Source organism: Periophthalmus magnuspinnatus, chromosome 22, assembly GCF_009829125.3.
Source record: "Periophthalmus magnuspinnatus isolate fPerMag1 chromosome 22, fPerMag1.2.pri, whole genome shotgun sequence".
Taxonomy (NCBI): Eukaryota; Metazoa; Chordata; class Actinopteri; order Gobiiformes; family Gobiidae; genus Periophthalmus; species Periophthalmus magnuspinnatus.
In genome coordinates, this window is record NC_047147.1 from 4,232,682 (window position 1) to 4,254,575 (window position 21,894).

Below are 21,894 nucleotides of genomic sequence, written 5' to 3' on the forward strand. Positions count from 1 at the left end.
TTGCCAGTTTCCTCCTTTTTACTCCAAATGTAATGATGCTCATTATGGCCAAACAGTTCAATTTTAGTTTGGTCACAGGACATGTCTCCAAAAATTCAGGTCTTTGACCCTGTGCATTTGCAAACTGTAATCTGGCTTTTTCATGTTTCTTTTGGAGTAATGTCTTCTTCCTGCAGAGTGTCCTATCAATCCTTGTCAGTACAGTCCTCGTTTCACTGTGGTTAATGACACACTCTTACCAGCTATCTTCACAAGGTCTTTTGCTTTTGTTCTTGGGTTGATCTGCACATTTCAGACCAAAGCACGCTCATCTCTGGGACACAGAACCTGTCTCCTTCCTGAGTGGTGTGATGGCTGGACATTCTGGTGGTCTTTATACTTGTGTATAATTGTTTGAACAGATTAATGTGGCACCTTCAAGCATCTGGAAATTGCACCAAGGATGAACCAGACTTGTGCAAGTCCACAATTCTCTTCCTGATATCTTGGCTGATTTTTTTTTTCACTTTCCCATGATGCTGCACAAAGAAGCAGTGTGTTTCAGATGTGCTTCAAATACATCCACAGATTTGGTCTCTAATTAACTCAGATGCTGTCAATAAACCTATCAGAAGTTTCCAAAGAGATGACATCACCATTTGGGTTTTTTTCCCAAATAATTTAAATGCTTAGTAATCTTACTGTATGTAACCTTTTGACTTTGAAGAAAGTAATGAAAAAATTGTCTTTAAAATCCTTCTGTCTTTATTCTGGTATTTAGCAAATAGAAATAATTTTGTTAATCCTAACTGACATAAACAGGAAAGGTTTGGTCTGATTTCATGCCGGACAGTGAGAAAAAAAAAAAATGTGTCTTTTTATATAGTGTATGTAAACTTCTAGTTTCAACTGTATCCATCTAATATCTTTTACAGGCTATGCTAAAAGATGTTTTCGTAAAGGTAAGTATTTAATCAAAGAATAAATGCCTTAAAAGATTACATTAAGGCTACAGAAGGTAACGTTTTACATTTATCAAAATGCTCCTGTAAACTTTAAGATAGCCTCTATGGTTTGCTTTTATTTTCAACCATGCATCCATAGTTTCAACAGAAATAATAAAACTAGTCTGATTGACCGCACAGTTTTGACAATTTTAATACTTAACAAATTAACTGAATGCTCTGGGATTTTTTAAGCATAAAACATTAAAATCAGTTTGTTCTTAAAAAAAAAAACAAAAAAAACAACAAAAAAACAGGCAAATTCACAGAATACAATTGTCTTACATTAATATGTATTTATTGAATATTTCGGCAAACACATTCTTTAAAGCTTAAAGTCAGAATAGAAACCGTAGCTATAATTAAATAAAACTACAAAGCTCATTAAAAGCTATTTACACATTTCCACTTTATACATCGCTGACAAAGGTGAACATACAATCATATCGTTTAGTGTAGCATATACTGTAGTTTCTAAGCAAAATATTAAAAATATAGTTGCAGCATTACATTTGTAGCTTAGCCTTGCTATCGTTACTTTACAATTTCAACACATCTTTAGCTATATAAGTCTAATATACTTTATGTGACAGACAGTGACAGTTACTGCAGTTGTTTCCATTGTAAACATTATTTGGAATGTTACTAACATTTTGTTTTTCTAACAGCGTACTGCTTTTTGCAGACTCACATTCAGGTAAGTGTCAATATTTGAAGTGTCATATATGAACAAATGAAAATAAAAAAATACATTTAAGATGAATAATTTGCACATTTCTAAGGAAGGTTTGTCTACATTTATACTTTATGTTGATTATATAGAAACATCCACTTAAGAAATCACAGTGTATCAATAATATTTTTGTGTCTAAGGTTGTATTCTCCTGTAAGGTGGGACACTGAGAGTAAGACTGAAAAAAAACCCAAAACAGAATAATAACAACATTAATGAGGGAAATGAAGTTGACAACTGCCTGCATTTGTAATACATTTCTTCCAGTACTGCCTGTATTTGTAATACATTTGTTCCAGATACATTCTTAATTATCCCCAACATGGTGTGAAGTACGCCAACATAGGAATTATTTATTGCACAAAAGTAATGTTTGCATAGCCCTAATGCTGTGGATAACATTGCAATATATTAATATTATCTGTATTTTTGTGTTTTTGCTCAAGTTTCTGGTGACAACATTTAATCAACAATAAGCAAAGTACGTGGCTTTTTTTCTCTCAAGCAAATATGTTTGTAAAGCCCTGACATAATTAGCAAGGACACAAGCTTATTAATAGTTTAAATACGCTTTTAATAGGAACAATATCTCAGTATTTTTACAGTTTAGACATCAAATTATTTTTACCAACTGTTCTCATCACAAGGCATAATGAATCTTTTTTAAACTTATGAAGCTACAAGAGGGCATTTGGAAGGACAAGGAAAGAGGTAGGTGCAAATATAGGTTTTAAAAGGTAAATGTTGAAATCAAATTAGGGAGAATTATTTATGTTTATAACAACAAAGAATTACAGTCATTTGGCCTGGGATGAGAAAGCAAAAGTGAACTTTATAACACAGTGAACTCTTGAAAAATAACTGATTTTACTGTTCAGCTTCATCAAAGAACCTCATTTTATCAGTGTGAACAGAGTCTTTTAATTGCTTTATCGAAGTAGCTGTCTCATCAGAGATTGGCTCTGTAGTTTTAACCATACGAGTAATCTGCTTTGTGATTACGACTTCTTTGCTGGAGGATTCCTTGACAACACGGCTCTCCATGAATGTGCTCTGGCTGCTTTGGGAGTCTTTGACAGTCCATGATTTGAGACCTGAAACACCCTCCGCAGACTGGACATGGATGGATGTTAGCATCTTGGCCTGCTGTGAATCTGGCGTGGCTTGTATATTTGACGAGATTATGTGAATTTTTCCAGATTCCAGTTTAACTGTATCTTCTGATGATGATGACCTTCCTGATGACAAAATCATAACTTTCTCAGGTAAGTTGGGCTCGACTGAAATCACCTGTGTTTTGGTCATAGACATTACTACATTTGAGTGCGATTCTCCCATCAGTGCAGTAGAATCTGGATCAGAATATTTCACTGTTACTTTTGTTGGGGATGACAATGAAAAGCCGATATTTTCACTGGTTATTGTTGAGCTAATGTCTCCAAAGGCCTCAGATGACTGGATGGAACAAGTTGGGCTTATCTCCTCATCACCTGTTAAATCTGCTGGACTCTTTTTGTCTTCCTTTACTCTCTCTGTTGGTGAAGATAGTCCGAATGTAGGAAATTTAAACCATCCCGTTCTCTCTGGACTCTTGGTAGCTTCTTGCTTTGTTTCCTTTTTGATGGTTTCTTGTTCCTTTTGGGCTTCCTGATTTTTGTTTGGGGATTCAAGATTTTCTGGACTTGGAACATCAAATTCAACATCTATATTTTCAGAATTTCTCCAAGTGATGGCAAGGATTCTTTGGCGATTTACTTTCCAGATCACCCTCATCAATTTTAGAATCAGTTGGGGTATTTTCATCTTCGTACACAGCTTTAGAAAAACCAAGCCTTGGCATTTTAAATGATGGTAACTTGAATTTACTTGGAGAGCCTTGAGTCTCAGCCTGTGGAGTTTCAGGGTCAGGTGTTGATGCTGTGGTCACATCAGTTTTGATTTCCAAATCTTCCATTTTTACTTCTATCGATGGACTTGCTGCTGTGATGACAACAGTGCCACTTTCTTTAGTTATTTTTATTGTCTCCTCTGTGTCTTTACTTGCACTACTTGATTCTTCACTCACTGTGGTTGTAATTCCTATTTTTGGCATTTTGAAAACTGGCATTTTAAATCTTAAGGGTGATCCTCCAGTCTCTTTGGATTTAGTATCATCAGTGTTTACTTCCACAGTCATATCTTTAGGTTCTTTTATTTTCACTTCTCCCTCTGCAAGTGAAACTTCCAGGGCTACAGCGTTTTCAGGTACTATTGGCTCTTTAGAAGATGACTTGGAAAAGGAGAATTTTGGTAGTGAGAACTTCGCTTTCATCTCAGGCTCTGCTGCTGGTGAATCTTCTGCAGCAACTGAAGTCCCTTTGGCTTCAAGCTCTGGAGCTGCCTCTTTATTCAAGTTGGATTTAACATCGACATCTGCTTCGTCAGTCGCATTTACTGCTGGCTTTGAAAATGAAAATTTTGGAATGACCAGGAGGCACCTTTTGTTTAGCATCTAATGAAATGTCTTCTGCTTCAGGGAGTGTGGTTTCAACTGTGGCATCTGGGGATGTAATCTCAGTGTCCTTTTTTGACAAACTGAAATCAATTTCAGGTCCTTTTACTTTGGGCATAGAAATACCAAAACTAAACTTAGATCCTGTGTGTTCTTTTTTAACCTCTTTACCTTCAGCGCTATCTGGGGTAGTTTTGACTGTAGTTTCCACATCAGGCTTATCCTTGTCTGCATCAGAAGCCTCTACACTTAAACCAATTTTGGGTAATTTTAAAGCTGGCATCTTAAATTTTGTTGGCGATTCTTCTACCTTTAGTGAGGCTTTATTTTCAGGAACATCTGCCTTGGCTTCTTTCTTTGAAATGCTCACATCAATTTCAGGCCCTTTCACCTTTGGCATAGAAATGCCGAATTTGGGCATTTTAAACTTGCTTCCTTGAGCATCTACTTCACCCTCTGTTTTTTGATCCATGGCTGTATGTTTGACCTCCACAGTTGCAACTGGAGAAGACACTTCAGGCAGATTTGCATCAGCTTCAGATTCTATACTGGATTGTTTTGCAAATGAAAGTTTGGGCAATGAAAATCTTGGTTTCTTTATTTTTACATCGATCTCAGAAGTTGGTTCTCCTTCCACAGCAACAGTGAAGGATTTTTTACCATCTGGGGTTTGCACCTCTTTTTTGGACTCTGGGACTGAAGCCTCAATTTCAGAGGCTGCCACAATTGGTTTTGAAAATGATATTTTTGGCAAAGACCAACTGGCTTTGGACTCCTCTTTTGCTTCTGATTTTTCACCTTCTACATCATTCTTTGAAACATTTACATCAACCTTTATGCCTCTGTCCACATCAGGAACCTCTCCATCGATTTGTGCCGTAGCTCCAAATTTAGGGAGTTTGAATGTTGGCATCTTAAATTTGGAGGGTGAGCTTTCTGCACTACTTCCTTCCATTCCAGATACTTTGATATCTACTTTAGCTGGGCTATCTTTAATTTCAACTTCTGGAAGCTGCATGTCTCTCTTTTCTAAGGATGCATCAGTACCATAGGTTGAGAAAGCGAGACTTGGAAGCTTGAACTTGCTTCTTTTCATCTCAGGCTCAGACATTTTTATATCCACAGATGAGCTATCAGTTTCAACTATCAGAACCTCTTCAGGAATATCGGTTTTGATGTCTGCTCCATCTGCCGAAACACTTGAACTCAGTCCAAACTTTGGCATTCTGAAACTGGGCATCTTAAGCTTTGATGGGGAATCGTCTATATGTTTTGATTCAACTTTTATCTCTGGACCTTTTATTTCTGCTTCAATAGAAGTTCCCTTTAGTTCAACACCTGTTGGTTTACCCTCCACTTTCGTTTCTGGTAAAGTCACCTCTACATCTTTCTTTGACAAGCTTAGATCAATTTCGGGTGCTGACATCTTTGGCATGGAGATTCCAAACTTGGGAAATTTAAACTTACTTCTTTGTCCATCAACTTGAGATTCAAATTCATGAGATTTTACATTTATTTCTGCTTTCACTTCAACATTTTCCTCCACTGGTACATTAATCTCTGGAGCACTGATATCAACCTCTGGAGCTGGCACACTTTGTTTGGGAAGGAAAACGAGGCAGTGAGAATTTTGACTTCTTAAATTTACCATCCATTTCCAAACCTGATGGTTGTTCTATCACCACTTCACCTGAAGGAACTTTAACCTCAGTCTCAGGTAGATCGATTTCTACTTTAACGTCAGGAATATCAGCAGCCACATCTGTCCCATCAACCTTAATTTCAGCTTCTGGTATGGAAGCTCCAAATTTGGGAAATTTGAATGTGGGCATCTTTAGTTTTGATGGTGATCCCTCTTTTGTCTTAGTCTCCACTTTTATTTGTGGTGCTCTAATTTCTGCTTCAATTGAAGGAGCTTTAACTTCAACATCAGGGATCTTGGCCTCCAATTTAGCCTCTGGTAGAGTCACCTCTACATCTTTCTTTGATAAGCTCAGATCTATTTCAGGCGTGGTCATCTTTGGCATTGAGATTCCAAACTTTGGCAGTTTGAATTTACTTCCTTGTCCTTGAATTTGAACATCAAGCTCTGGAGATTTTACATCTATTTCTCCTTTCACTTCCACTTTTCCTTCTGGCTGTGAAATATCCACTTCTGGAGCACCGATATCAACCTCTGGAGCTGGCACACTTTGTTTGGAGAAGGAAAACCTGGGTAGGGAAAATCTTGGCTTTTTAAACTTGGCATCTATTTCCAAACCTGGTGGTTGTTCTATCACCACTTCACCTGAAGGAGCCTTAATTTCAGCCTCTGGTAACTGAACTTCTACTTTGACATCAGGTAGGTCACTGTCTACTTGTGGGACTTTTGTATCCACATCAGGCCCATCAACATGTATTTCAGCTTCAGGTATAGAAACTCCAAATTTAGGTAATTTAAAAGTGGGCATCTTTAGTTTTGATGGTGATCCTTCCTTTGTTTTAGTCTCAACTTTTATCTCAGAAGCATTACCTTCTACTTCAATTGAAGGTGCTTTTACTTCTACATCAGGGACTGTGGCCTTCACCTTTGCTTCTGGTAAAGTCACCTCTACATCTTTCTTTGATAAGCTCAGGTCTATTTCAGGAGTGGTCATCTTTGGCATTGAGATTCCAAACTTGGGTAGTTTAAATTTACTTCCTTGTCCTTCAATTTGAACATCAAGCTCTGGAGATTTCACATCTATTTCTCCTTTCACTTCCACGTTTCCTTCTGGCTGTGGAATATCCACATCTGGAGCACTGATATCAACCTCTGGAGCTGGTACACTTTGTTTGGAAAAGGAAAACCGAGGCAGTGAGAATCTTGGCTTCTTAAATTTAGCGTCCATCTCCAAACCTTGTGGTTGTTCTATTTCCAACTCAACTGAAGGAGCTTTGACCTCGACCTCTGGTACGGGAATCTCTGCTTTGACATCAGGTAGTTCAACATCTAACTGTGGCCCTGATATGGTCACATCTGCCTCTGGAATTGATCCTCCAAATTTGGGAAATTTAAAAGTGGGCATCTTTAGTTTTGATGGTGATCCCTCTTTTGTCTTGGTCTCAACTTTTATCTCAGGTGCTCTGATTTCTGCTTCAATTGAAGGTGCCTTAACTTCAACATCAGGAAGTTTACCTTCAACTTTAGCCTCTGGTAGAGTTACCTCTACATCTTTCTTTGACAAACTCAGATCTATTTCAGGTGCTGAAATTTTTGGCATTGAGATTCCAAACTTTGGCAGTTTGAATTTACCTCCTTGTCCATCTACCTCAACTGAAGGAGCTTTGACTTCGACCTCTGGTAGATGCACCTCTGCCTTAACCTCAGGCACGTCAACATGTACCTGGCCAACATCGGTTCCATCAACTTTAATTTCAGCTTCTGGTATGGAAGCTCCAAACTTGGGCAATTTAAATGTGGGCATCTTTAGTTTTGATGGTGATCCCTCTTTAGTCTTAGCCTCAACTTTTATTTCAGGAGCTTTGATTTCTGCATCAATTGAAGGTGTCTTAACTTCAATTCCAGGGAGTTTACCTTCAACTTTAGCCTCTGGTAGAGCCACATCTACATCTTTCTTTGACAAACTCAGATCTGTTTCAGGTGCTGACATTTTTGGCATTGAGATTCCAAACTTTGGCAGTTTGAATTTACCTCCTTGTCTGTCTACCTCAACTGAAGGAGCTTTAACATCAACTTCTGGTAGATCAATCTTTGCTCTAACTTCAGGTTGATCAACATCTATCTTTGAAATATTGGTTCCATCAACCTTAATTTCAGCTTCTGGTATGGAAGCTCCAAATTTAGGTAATTTAAAAGTGGGCATCTTTAGTTTTGATGGAGATCCTTCCTTTGTCTTAGTTTCTACTTTTATCTCTGGAGCTTTGATTTCTGCTTCAATTGAAGGTGCTTTAACATCTACATCAGGGAGTTTACCTTCAACTTTAGCCTCTGGAAGAATCACCTCTACATCTTTCTTTGACAAACTTAGATCTATTTCAGGAGCGGTCATCTTTGGCATTGAGATTCCAAACTTGGGTAATTTAAATTTACTTCCTTGTCCTTCAATTTGAACATCAAGCTCTGGAGATTTCACATCTATTTCTCCTTTCACTTCCACTTTTCCTTCTGGTTGTGGAATATCCACTTCTGGGGCACTGATATCAACCTCTGGAGCTGGCACACTTTGTTTGGAGAAGGAAAACCGAGGCAGTGAGAATCTTGGCTTCTTAAATTTTGTGTCCATCTCAAAGCCTTGTGGTTGTTCTATTTCAACCTCAACTGAAGGAGCTTTGACTTCGACCTCTGGTACGGGAATCTCTGCTTTGACATCAGGTAGTTCAACATCTAACTGTGGCCCTGATACGGTCACATCTGCCTCTGGAATTGATCCTCCAAATTTGGGAAATTTAAATGTGGGCATCTTTAGTTTTGATGGTGATCCCTCTTTTGTCTTAGTCTCAACTTTTATCTCGGGAGCTTTGATTTCTGCGTCAATTGAAGGTGCCTTAACTTCAATATCAGGGAGTTTACCTTCAACTTTAGCCTCTGGTAGAGTCACCTCTACATCTTTCTTTGACAAACTCAGATCTATTTCAGGTGCTGAAATTTTTGGCATTGAGATTCCAAACTTTGGCAGTTTGAATTTACCTCCTTGTCCATCTACCTCAACTGAAGGAGCTTTGATATCAGCTTCTGGTAGATCAATCTTTGCTGTAACTTCAGGTTGATCGACATCTATCTTTGAAATATTGGTTCCATCAACCTTAATTTCAGCTTCTGGTATGGAAGCTCCAAATTTAGGTAATTTAAAAGTGGGCATCTTTAGTTTTGATGGAGATCCTTCCTTTGTCTTACTCTCAACTTTTATCTCTGGAGCTTTGATTTCTGCTTCAATTGACGGGGCTTTAACTTCTATACCAGAGAGATGACCTTCAAATTTAGCCTCTGGTAAAGTCACTTCTGCATCTTTCTTTGACAAGCTCAGATCTATTTCAGGAGCGGTCATCTTTGGCATTGAGATTCCAAACTTTGGCAGTTTAAATTTACTTCCTTGTCCTTCAATTTGAACATCAAGCTCTGGAGATTTCACATCTATTTCTTCTTTCACTTTCACTTTTCCTTCTGGCTGTGGAATATCCACTTCTGGAGCACTGATATCAACCTCTGGAGCTGGTACACTTTGTTTGGAAAAGGAAAACCGAGGCAGTGAGAATCTTGGCTTCTTAAATTTAGCGTCCATCTCCAAACCTTGTGGTTGTTCTATTTCCAACTCAACTGAAGGAGCTTTGACCTCAACCTCTGGTACGGGAATCTCTGCTTTGACATCAGGTAGTTCAACATCTAACTGTGGCCCTGATATGGTCACATCTGCCTCTGGAATTGATCCTCCAAATTTGGGAAATTTAAAAGTGGGCATCTTTAGTTTTGATGGTGATCCCTCTTTTGTCTTGGTCTCAACTTCTATCTCAGGTGCTCTGATTTCTGCTTCAATTGAAGGTGCCTTAACTTCAACATCCGGAAGTTTACCTTCAACTTTAGCCTCTGGTAAAGTTACCTCTACATCTTTCTTTGACAAACTCAGATCTATTTCAGGTGCTGAAATTTTTGGCATTGAGATTCCAAACTTTGGCAGTTTGAATTTACCTCCGTGTCCTTCAATTTGAACATCAAGCTCTGGAGATTTTACATCTATTTCTCCTTTCACTTCCACCTTTCCTTCTGGCTGTGGAACATCCATTTCTGGAGCACTGATATCAACCTCTGGAGCTGGCACACTTTGTTTGGAGAAGGAAAACCGAGGCAGTGAGAATCTTGGCTTCTTAAATTTAGCATCCATCTCCAAGCGAGGTTGTTCTATCACCACTTCACCTGAAGGAGCTTTGACTTCAGTCTCTGGTAGAGTCACCTCTGCACTGACATCAGGCAGATCAATATTAGCCTGTGGAATTGAAACAGTCTGATCACCCCCTTCTATTTTGATCTCAGAATCTTTTTCCTCAATTGAACCTCCAAATTTTGGTAATTTGAATGTGGGCATTTTGAATTTTAAAGGAGAACCTTTAGTACTAACTTCTACCTCTGGTGCTTTCACATCAACCTTCCCAGAGATTTCAGGAAGAACAACCTCAACGTTGGCTTCTGGCATTGTCACATCTATATCCTGTTTTGAAAGATTAACTTCTGGTGCTTTAATTTTTGGCACTGAGATCCCCAAACTTGGCATTTTAAATTTGGATGGTGAGTCTTCTGTGACTGACACATCAATATCTGGAGCTTTAATTTTTATTTTACCAGAGGGGGGTTTTACCTCAACATCAGGAACACTAGGTTTCTCAACTTCAATTTTTGTTTCTGGAATTTTAACATCTACTTTACCTCCAAGATTTACATCCACTTTTGGAACCTCTGGAACCTTGACGTCTGCTTTCATTTCAAGTGATTTTCCTTCTTTCTTCGGCAGACTAATGTCAATTTCTGGTCCTTTAACTTTTGGCATTTTAATTCCAAACTTTGGTCTCTTAAACTTGCCACCTTGTCCTTCAATATCAACATCCATTTCTGGTGATTTCACCTCCACATCAACTTTTGGAACTTTTGGCTGTTCAACTTCTATTTTTGCTTCTGGTAATGCTATATCCATGTCTTTCTTTTGTAAACTTAAATCAATTTCTGGTCCTTTAACTTTTGGCATTTTAATTCCAAACTTTGGTCTCTTAAACTTGCCACCTTGTCCTTCAATATCAACATCCATTTCTGGTGATTTCACCTCCACATCAACTTTTGGAACTTTTGGCACTTCAACTTCTATTTTTGCTTCTGGTAATGCTACATCCATCTCTTTCTTTTGTAAACCTAAATCAATTTCTGGTCCTTTCACTTTTGGTATGGAGATAGTAAACCTCGGAATTTTATACTTTCCACTTTGTCCTTCAATTTCTGCATTTTCCGCTATCGACTTAACTTCAGGTTTTTTAATATCCAATTTGGCTTCAATTGGCTTTATTTCAACATTTGTTTTTTCCATTTCAATTTTAGGCTTTGGAACATCAACTTTGCCAACTGTAATGTCAACTTTAGGTACCTTCACCTCTGCTTTAATATCTGTTGGTTTCATATCTTTTTCATCCTTTGATAGGTTAAGATCAATTTCAGGTCCTTTTACTTTTGGCATAGATATCCCCAACTTTGGCATTTTAAACTTGCCAGCTTTTCCATCTGCTTCCCCTGTAGTCATTTTTACAGATAAAGAAGGGTCATAATCAATTTCCATATCAGTTTTTAGTTTTACATCACCTATTACTGGTGTAGATATGCCAGCTTTGGCAGATGAATCCTTAAGTTTAAGATCTGGCACCTTAATGTCAGTTTTGACGTCAGGCAGAGTTGTTTCAACATCCTTCTTTGAGAGATTTAAGTCAATTTCGGGTCCTTTAATTTTTGGCATTGTGATCCCTAGTTTTGGCATTTTAAACTTTCCTCCTCGCCCATCAACTTCGCTTTCAGTTTTTATCTCAATCTTTTTCTCTGGGCTTGAAACATCTATCTTTGGTTCATCAACTTTTGGTAGTGCCACTTCTTTGTCTTTCTTTGACAAACTTATATCAATTTCAGGACCTTTTGGCATTTTAACACCAACCTTTGGCATTCTAAACTTGCCACCTTCAATATCAGCTTCAATGGATGGAGCTTTCACCTCTACCTTTTGTTTTGGGATTGAAACCTCCATCGTTCCTACAGTGACATCAGCTGCAGGCACTTCTGGCAGTTCCACCTTTACCTTGACATCTGGTAGAGTGACATCAACATCATGTGAAGCGCTCACATCCATTTCTGGAGCTTTCATTTGGGGCATTTTAAGACCAATTTTGGGGAGTTTAAATTTCCCTCCTTGGCCTTCCACATCACCTGTGATTTCGATGTCAGCCAACTTTGGTACATCCAGCTCAATTTTTCCCTCTGGTTGTGTGACTTCAATGTCTTTCTTTGGTAAACTTACTTCTGGGCTTTTCAGTTTGATTCCAAATTTTGCTTCTTTGTCAGTTTCAGTTTGGGGTGATTTGAATTCTGACTTAGTCTTGTTAACCTCCACCTCCGGAACAGACACATGCACAGATCCACCTACATCCACTTCTGGAGCCTTACCCTCTTTTGCTTTGGGCATAGAGATTCCAACAGTTGGCATTTTGAATTTTCCACCTTTTCCTTGTTTTTCAGGCATTTTTGTCTCTACTATACCAACCTTTACTTCACCCTTGACACTTGTGACTATTTCTTCACTATCCAACTTCAACTTTACATCGATGTCTTTACTTGGGATCTCAAATTCAGCTTTGATGGGTGAGGTTTTCACATCTGGCACTTTGACATCCATTTTGTCTCCTGGTAGAAATATCGTCCTTTCTACTTGTATCTTGTCATCCTTTTTCTTTGTCAAATCCATTTTAAAATCAGGAACCTTAATGTCTGGTTTTGAGATACTCAAGTCAGGCATGGTTACTTTAGGTGTTTTTATCTTGATATCCAAATCTTTTGACTTTTCTTCTGATTCACAAGAAAAAGTTATGTGTTCCTTTTGTACTTTTTCAACCTCTATAGTTTGAGAAATGATGGCCTTTGTCGATATTACATCTTGGGAGTCTAGTTCAAGTTTCTTAAGACCGACTTTAGTGTGAGATGTGAGTTCACCTCCACTTACATCAGCCTTGACATTTGGTAGCTTGATAGACATTTCGGTGAAGACTGACTTTGATTCATGTTTACCTTTAGTTGGTGTTTTGACAGATATTCTCTGGGCATTGGCGTCTATCACAGTAATTTCATCAGGAATCGGGACTCCAGACATGTCGACCTTTGGCAACTTATATCCAGGCAGCTTTGACACGGCTTCTTTGACACTATCCACGTCTATGGACATCTGAACAGTTTCTGCTTGGAGGTCTGCATCTGAAATAGTTGCCAGAGGGGCTCTCGGTTCCTTGAAATCTTTTGTTATCTTTGAAGCATCCTCCATACCTGGAATTTCAATGTCTTCACGTTTTGGAAGTTTGGTGCCTTTTGAAAGACTGTCATATGCGTCATCTTTGTCCTTTGTCTTGCTTCCTTCAACACTTGTATGTATCTTTATGATTTCTTCAGTTGCAACATCAGTTAGACCAACTTTTGGCAGTTTGAACCCTGTCTTTGTTTGTTTTTCTTCTATGCCTTTTCCTTTCTTCTCAGTAGATTTGCATAGAATCCCAACGTCAGAGATGTCGATTTCGACTTTTGGAATGCGTAACTCCATCTGACTTGATTTACTGGAACTCATTTTTGGGACTTCAGCATCCATAATGTTTTCTGGTGGACCACTGGGAACTGCCTCTGTTTTCTCATTTTCCTTATCATCTGTTTTGTCCAAACTCGCTCCGAGAGTTTTTAACCTTTTGGGCGAAGACTTTGCTTTGTGTTTTTTATCTTTTCCTAGAATCTTCATCTTTAACTCAGATCGCTCTTTCTTCTTTTTCTTGCCATCGGGGGACGCAGTGGCAGAAGGCGTCTCCTGTTCTACCAATACTTCTGTGATATCTGCAGTTTTCAAAGTAGTGTCCAAACAAACCAGTTCTGTTTTATGTGTTTCGGTTTCACTTTCCTCTACTTTTGCATCATCACCTTTTTTCACCTGCTCTTCAGCATCTTGTGTTTCTCTTGACGGGCTTTCCAGGCATTCAGGTGATATCATTTCCTCTGTTTGGATATTTTGCGCATCTGTGTCCTCTGATGAACTGATCCTCCCTCTCTTCAACCCAGGGAGCTTGATCTTATGCTTTTTCTTGCCCTTGAGAGCATCTTGAGTTTTTATTGGAGATTCTGTGTCGCTTGTGGTCGGACTCAGCTCAAGTTTTCTCTGCTCGTCTGCCTCTGATGAACTGTGCGACCTCGTAAACCGTGACTTTTTGCCTCTGCTAAGCGACGGGAACTTAGGCCACGAAATACGAGCATCTCCTCTTCGTTTTTTCCCCGGGTCTCTCATCTCTGGTTGGTGTACTTCATCTTCCTATAAACAGAAATGTACAATGTGATTATTATCTTAAGGGTTTGCAGTAAATAGAAACATTTATAATATTATATTATAATATTGGGGCGGGTGCGGAGAGATCCGGGCAGCAGTCAAAGGCGGGGACCTCGACGACCGGATCTCCGGACATGGAGACTAGCTCTGGGGACATGGAATGTCACCTCGCTGGGGGGGGAAGGAGCCTGAGCTTGTGCGGGAGGTTGAGCGTTACCGGCTAGATATAGTCGGCCTCACCTCCACGCACAGCTTGGGCTCTGGAACCCAACTTCTTGAGAGGGGTTGGACTCTCCATTTCTCTGGCGTTGCCCGCGGGGAGCGGCGGCGAGCTGGTGTGGGCTTGCTCATTGCCCCACAGCTCAGCCGCTGCGTGTTGGGGTTCACTCCGGTGAACGAGAGGGTCGCGTCCCTGCGCCTTCGGGTCGGGGACAGGTCTCTCACTGTTGTGTCGGCCTACGGGCCAAACAGCAGTGCAGAGTACCCGGCCTTCTTGGAGTCCCTGGGAGGGGTACTAGACAGTGCACCAACCGGGGACTCCGTTGTTCTCCTGGGGGACTTCAACGCCCATGTGGGTAACGACAGTGACACTTGGAGGGGCGTGATTGGGAGGAACGGCCTCCCCGATCTGAACCCGAGCGGTGTTTTGTTATTGGACTTCTGTGCTAGTCACAGCTTGTCCATAACAAACACCATGTTCGAGCACAAGGGTGTCCATCGGTGCACATGGCACCAGGACACTCTAGGTCGGAGGTCGATGATCGACTTTGTTGTCGTGTCATCTGACCTTCGACCACGTGTCTTGGACACTCGGGTGAAGAGAGGGGCTGAGCTGTCAACTGATCACCACCTGGTGGTGAGTTGGATCCGCTGGCGGAGGAGGAAGCCGGACAGACCTGGCAGGCCCAAGCGCATTGTGAGGGTCTGCTGGGAACGTCTGGCGGAGCCCTCTGTCAGGGGGGTCTTCAACTCCCACCTCCGGGAGAGCTTCTCCCTGATCCCGGGGGAGGTTGGAGACATGGACTCCGAGTGGGCCATGTTCTCCACCTCTATTGCCGATGCGGCTGCTCGTAGCTGTGGTCGTAAGGTCTGTGGTGCTTGTCGCGGCGGCAATCCCCGAACCCGGTGGTGGACACCGGAAGTAAGGGATGCCGTCAAGCTGAAGAAGGAGTCCTATCGAGCCTTGTTGGCTCGTGGGACTCCTGAGGCAGCTGATGAGTACAGGCGGGCCAAGCGTGCCGCGGCTCGGGCAGTCGCAGAGGCAAAAACTCGGGGTTGGGAGGAGTTCGGGGAGGCCATGGAGGAGGACTATCGGACGGCCTCAAAGAGATTCTGGCAAACCGTCCGACGCCTCAGGAGGGGAAAGCAGTGCTTCACCAACACTGTTTACAGTGCGGGTGGAGAGCTGCTGACTTCGACTGGGGATGTTGTCGGGCGGTGGAAGGAATACTTTGAGGATCTCCTCAATCCCACTGTCACGTCTTCCGAGGAGGAAGCAGAAACTGGGGACCCAGAGGCGGACTCGTCCATCACCCTGGCTGAAGTCACTGAGGTGGTTGGCAAGCTCCTCGGTGGCAAGGCTCCGGGGGTGGACGAGATCCGTCCTGAGTACCTCAAGTCTCTGGATGTTGTGGGACTGTCTTGGCTGACACGTCTCTGCAACATCGCGTGGCGGTCGGGGACAGTACCTGTGGAATGGCAGACCGGGGTGGTGGTCCCTCTGTATAAGAAGGGGGACCGGAGGGTGTGTTCCAATTACAGGGGAATCACACTCCTCAGCCTTCCCGGTAAGGTCTATTCCAGGGTACTGGAGAGGAGAATCCGACCGATAGTCGAACCTCGGATTCAGGAGGAGCAGTGTGGTTTTCGTCCTGGTCGTGGAACACTGGACCAGCTCTATACTCTTCATCGGGTCCTCGAAGGTTCATGGCAGTTTGCCCAACCAGTCCACATGTGTTTTGTGGATTTGGAGAAGGCATTCGACCGGGTCTTGTTCACGAGTGAGGGAAGGATGGAGCGGGAGATTGACAGGCGGATCGGTGCAGCGTCTGCAGTGATGTGGTCGCTGTATCGGTCCGTTGTGGTAAAGAAGGAGCTGAGCCGGAAGGCGAAGCTCTCGATTTACCGGTCAATCTACGTTCCTACCCTCACCTATGGTCATGAGCTTTGGGTAATGACCGAAAGGACAAGATCGCGGATACAAGCGGCTGAAATGGGCTTCCTCCGCAGAGTGGCCGGGCGCACCCTTAGGGATAGGGTGAGGAGCTCGGTCACACGGGAGGAGCTCGGAGTAGAGCCGCTGCTCCTACACGTTGAGAGGAACCAGCTGAGGTGGCTCGGGCATCTGCTCAGGATGCCTCCTGGACGCCTCCCTAGGGAGGTGTTCTGGGCATGTCCCACCGGGAGGAGGCCCCGGGGAAGACCCAGGACACGCTGGAGGGACTATGTCTCTCGGCTGGCCTGGGAACGCCTTGGGGTCCCACCGGAGGAGCTGGAGGACGTGTCCGGGGTGAGGGAAGTCTGGGAGTCCCTGCTTAGACTGCTGCCCCCGCGACCCGGCCCCGGATAAGCGGAAGAAAATGGATGGATGGATGGATTTATAATATTGTAATTGTTGTGAAGATATGCACAAATAGAATGTTGAGTACATCGTCAATAAAAAAAACTAAAATAAGCAGAAACGGCATGTAATCTCCTAAACAAAGTGTTGTTTTGGCACTTTTCTGGTTAATTTTATAATTTATTCACATTTCAAGCAATATCTGACCCTTAATCATGTCACATTTTAGCACAATCCTGATGCACTGTCAAAATATCACCTGAAGATAACCTAACCTTAACCCTGACCCTAATCTTTCAGAGAATGTAAGAATACACAGGAGTAGTTACAGGGATTGCGTCTGAATCGATGACTCCTTCGGTCTCGGTGATTTCTGGTTTGCGTTTTAAGCAGAGTTTGACTTTGTAAGCCTGGGCATGCTCCAGAATTTGAATGGCGTCTTCATAGGGTATGTTGTCAAAGTACACAGTGGCACTCAGGACTTGGTCACCTGCAAAAACAAAAAACAAATACACAACTATTGCGTATTGAGTGCATAGTTACGTATTATTCATGAGTTCCTGTTTATAGACGCCATTTTGAGGCCTTTTTTAATTTTGAATTGTTAATTATCATGGCAGTGGTATCCGTTTTACATCACTCTGAAATCCATGGATAGACAGTGCTTGTGCTTTTTTAATTTATCTGTAGTACAAAACAAATGAAAAAAGAGACTACTGACAAAAGGCTGAGCTAACCGCTGCAATGCTCAAATTGATTCAAACCATTTGCATTTGTTTTCATCTAAAACAAAAGAAGAAATCTGTGTTCTTGTTTTCAAAGTTAAACCAAACACTTCAAAAACAACCTTCTCCATAAATATGCAGAAAACGCGACCTCCGAAGGCCCTCAGACACAATCACAGAACATTTTACTTTTATTTTTGTTACGTAACTTACCTTCTTTGAGATGCAGATTTTTGGAAGCCGGCGACTCTGGTACCACTTCCTTAATAAAGATACCGTCTTTGCCCCCTCCGCTGTACACCAGACCCTCAGCTCCTCCATCTTTGGCTGTTTTCACTATGACTCCCGCTTCAGGGCTGCTGGGGGCCTCCTGCAGTTACACACACACACACAACACACGCACACACTGCTCAGTTGTGATGCCGTCTTTAGCTGCTCTGTGGTGATGCACCGCCCGGAGGAGTCTCACCTTCAGTTTGCTCATCTTTGGAGTCGAGCGCTTGTCAAAGATGGATCCCAGCCCAGACTTTTTTGTTTTCTTTCCACTTTTTCGATAAGGGTCATGCTCTGCTTCACACTAAGAACAAGATAATCTCAATTGTTATTCTGCAAAAATTGAAATATGTAAATGACTTTCTCTCTGTAGCTTACCTAAAAAAGAGGAACTAAACAATGGAATACAAATGAATCTAGTTATATAATACTGTGCAAGAGTATGCCTTAAGGCCAGACTGCAGGTGAATAGAGGGAAAAAAACATATATATATTTAGAGATGACAAGAATTTGAAAATTGTACTGTAGTTTTTTCACATAAGTGTAAAAAGATACAGCACGTTTTTCATATACGTATACACAGAGCAAAAGACAGAGTGGACTTTTGGGGGGTATTTGCATAAAACTGACTGAAAATGAACAAAAATATGTAAGTTTCACATTGGCATTAGTGCTATTAACAAAAGCACATTATCAGGTCACAGCACAGGTCACATTATTTCGAAATGCACCATATCTACCAACATATCAGTCACTTCCTTAGTACATTTTGAATATTTATGAGCTGTAAATAGATACCTCTTTGTCACTGTCGTATTTGTCTGATTCAGGGAACTCTTCGACAGGGGATGATCCTTGTGGACGTGGCCTCTCTCCCTCTGTGAACTGAGACGCTTCGTCACATATCTGCAACCACAATTAGTCTTATCAATAGCACATTCTCATTAAGTATGTATTAATAATACTAATTACATAAGTATAATATGCGTCCTTTTTATTACTGTTTCACTGCACAGTGACAAGAGTAGGCCGTGTGTGTGAAGTGTCTTTATGATAGATTGTAAAAAAAAGTGGACCAAGTGAGTGTGACGTCACCCACAGCGTTCAGCTCCAGTCAAATGAAGCTCATCGAGGCTAGAGCAGTTATAGGGGGTAATTTGGAGTCCAGTTCCATATTTGGAACTCCAACCGAGAATATCATAGCAACCATAGAGCCAATCTGGAGCAAGGCTGAAGGTGATGCCCCTTCACGTGCGTACCACTGGTTTAGCAGGGAGCATGTGCTTAGCAACACTGTCAAACAAACCTGCTGCTAATGCTAGTGGGAGTAACCTCTGGCTAAAAAGGCACCCGATTTGTCTGTTATTAATGTTCATATCTTAATTTACAGACACAATAGTGAAATGAAAAACCAAGGATCATGAGAGGATGGCATTTTTCAATGTAAAGTGAATTGGAGCATGTGCATTATCACTTCCTGGACCGTGGTGGCTAGCAGGCTAGCTATGTCCATTTATATAAACAGTCTATGGTCTTACCCAAGGATTCAGTGAACAGCAGGATCCTGTGATTATTACGCAACTGGATGTGCTTTCTTCACCTCTGTTAACTTAATACTTAACGTGTATTTGTCCTTGTACATACTTTTTACATGTCCAATTTAATAAGGGTTTAGTTTGTCGAACTTATACCACCTCCAGAACTAAAAAAAATAATAATAATAATTTGGACAGGACAGTGAGCTGTGTATGAAGAGCAGGAAGAGACATTCAGCAAACTGTTGAAGCTTGAATTAGTCTGACTTTTAAAGCTGAGGCTGAGAGCTTCTGTGTGTGACAGTTATACAAAATGATTTGAGGTAGTAGCATTTTCTGATTTCCAGTTTTCTGAGCTGTTTATCTCTCTCCTCTAACCACAGTTCAGTGAAACTTGGATTGGTAAATGTGCAGAAACACAGAGAGGAGCCAAAGACAGAATCGCTCCCTGGCACTCAATAAACGTCACATTTAAATCAATGGCAGGTTTGGCAGCAGAGACCTGTCTGTTGTTCAGTCGATTCACAGTCAAAAATCCCAACAACTGTTCAGTGTTCTGCAGTGGGATTCAGACACACACAAATTGTATTCTGCTAATGATTTAATATTCACATTTGACGCTGCCAGAAGGAAGCCATGTTTTCCAAGTGACAGACACCTAATGAAATGCAACGATAAATACAGAGTCAGATATGGTTTTTCCCGGGTCTGGAGCAAAGATGTGAACACTGTAGACCACTGTAGACCACTGTAGACCACTGGAGACCACTGTAGACCACTTTAAACCACTGTAGACCACTGTAAACCATTATAGACCACTGTAAACCACTGTAGACCACTGTAGACCACTTTAAACCACTGTAGACCACTGTAGACCACTGTAAACCACTGTAAACCACTGTAGACCACTGTAAACCACTGTAAACCACTGTAGACCACTGTAAACCACTGCAGACCACTGTAAACCACTGTAGACCACTGTAGACCACTGTAGACCACTGTAGACCACTTTAAACCACTGTAGACCACTGTAGACCACTGTAGACCACTGTAAACCACTGTAGACCACTGTAAACCACTGTAAACCACTGTAGACCACTGTAGACCACTTTAAACCACTGTAGACCACTGTAAACCATTGTAGACCACTGTAGACCACTTTAAACCACTGTAGACCACTGTAAACCATTGTAGACCACTGTAGACCACTGTAGACCACTGTAAACCACTGTAGACCACTGTAAACCATTGTAGACCACTGTAAACCACTGTAGACCACTGTAAACCACTGTAAACCACTGTAGACCACTGTAGACCACTTTAAACCACTGTAGACCACTGTAAACCATTGTAGACCACTGTAGACCACTGTAAACCACTGTAAACCACTGTAAACCACTGTAGACCACTGTAAACCACTGTAGACCACTGTAAACCACTGTAAACCACTGCAGACCACTGTAAACCACTGTAGACCACTGTAAACCACTGTAAACCACTGTAAACCACTGCAGACCACTGCAAACCACTGTAAACCACTGTAAACCACTGCAGACCACTGTAAACCACTGTAGACCACTGTAAACCACTGTAGACCACTGTAAACCACTGTAAACCACTGTAGACCACTTTAAACCACTGTAGACCACTGTAAACCATTGTAGACCACTGTAGACCACTGTAAACCACTGTAAACCACTGTAGACCACTGTAGACCACTTTAAACCACTGTAGACCACTGTAAACCATTGTAAACCACTGCAGACCACTGTAAACCACTGTAGACCACTGTAAACCACTGTAGACCACTGTAAACCACTGTAGACTATTATAGACCACTTAAGGTTCAATGATTATTTCATTTGATGTAGTTAAATCCTTAATATTACATTTGTCATAAAATAACCATGGAAACAAGACTCACTGAGTTGTCTTCTGTCCCAGGCTCTGGACCTCTCAGTCTGCGACCAGCACCTGTTCCATAACACAAAAAACAGCAGACAGATATTAAACAAAAGGATTCAAACACTCAAATACATCTGTGAAATATTATTACATATATATCAGTAATCTCTGGGGAATGGGCAGCACGGTACAGGAGTGAGCTTGGTACTTTTGTCTTACAGTAAAATCATCCTTATTCAGTTCCTGGACTGTGGGACTTCAGATGTGTTCATTCTGGCACAATCACCACATCAAAATTGGGACTGAACTGGGACTACTGGGAAATAAATCTGGACTAGACCAGGACTAAACCAGGACTAGAGCAGGACCAAACCAAGTCTACATTTGGACTTAAATTGGGCTAATAAAGTGAACACAACCTTTCCCTCCACTACTCAGAACTCAGATTACGTCGAACCTTCCCAATACTAAAGCTATACTAACTCCTTTTGTTCACCACCATATACTTAGAGTGTACTTTGTTTGTTTCTTCTGTCAGAGGTAAAATTCAGATGAAATGTTTCTTTAAAGGGCAAACATTAGGCTATTTTCTCATCTGCTCTAATATTGTTTCCTCGT

General features: G+C 41.4%; 1 protein-coding gene across 1 annotated transcript in view; it reads right to left on the minus strand.

The window, feature by feature from the left end:
• Positions 1 to 2,482: 2,482 nt before the first annotated feature.
• Positions 2,483 to 21,894, minus strand: part of LOC117390845 (neuroblast differentiation-associated protein AHNAK) — a 37,002-nt gene continuing 17,590 nt past the window's right edge. Inside the window, 9 exon segments of the mRNA XM_055231255.1 lie at positions 2,483 to 3,489; positions 3,491 to 4,195; positions 4,197 to 5,765; positions 5,800 to 14,262; positions 17,167 to 17,327; positions 17,776 to 17,929; positions 18,032 to 18,139; positions 18,635 to 18,742; positions 21,296 to 21,345. Coding sequence (XP_055087230.1) covers positions 2,584 to 3,489; positions 3,491 to 4,195; positions 4,197 to 5,765; positions 5,800 to 14,262; positions 17,167 to 17,327; positions 17,776 to 17,929; positions 18,032 to 18,139; positions 18,635 to 18,742; positions 21,296 to 21,345 — 12,224 coding nt within the window. The 3' untranslated portion in view covers positions 2,483 to 2,583.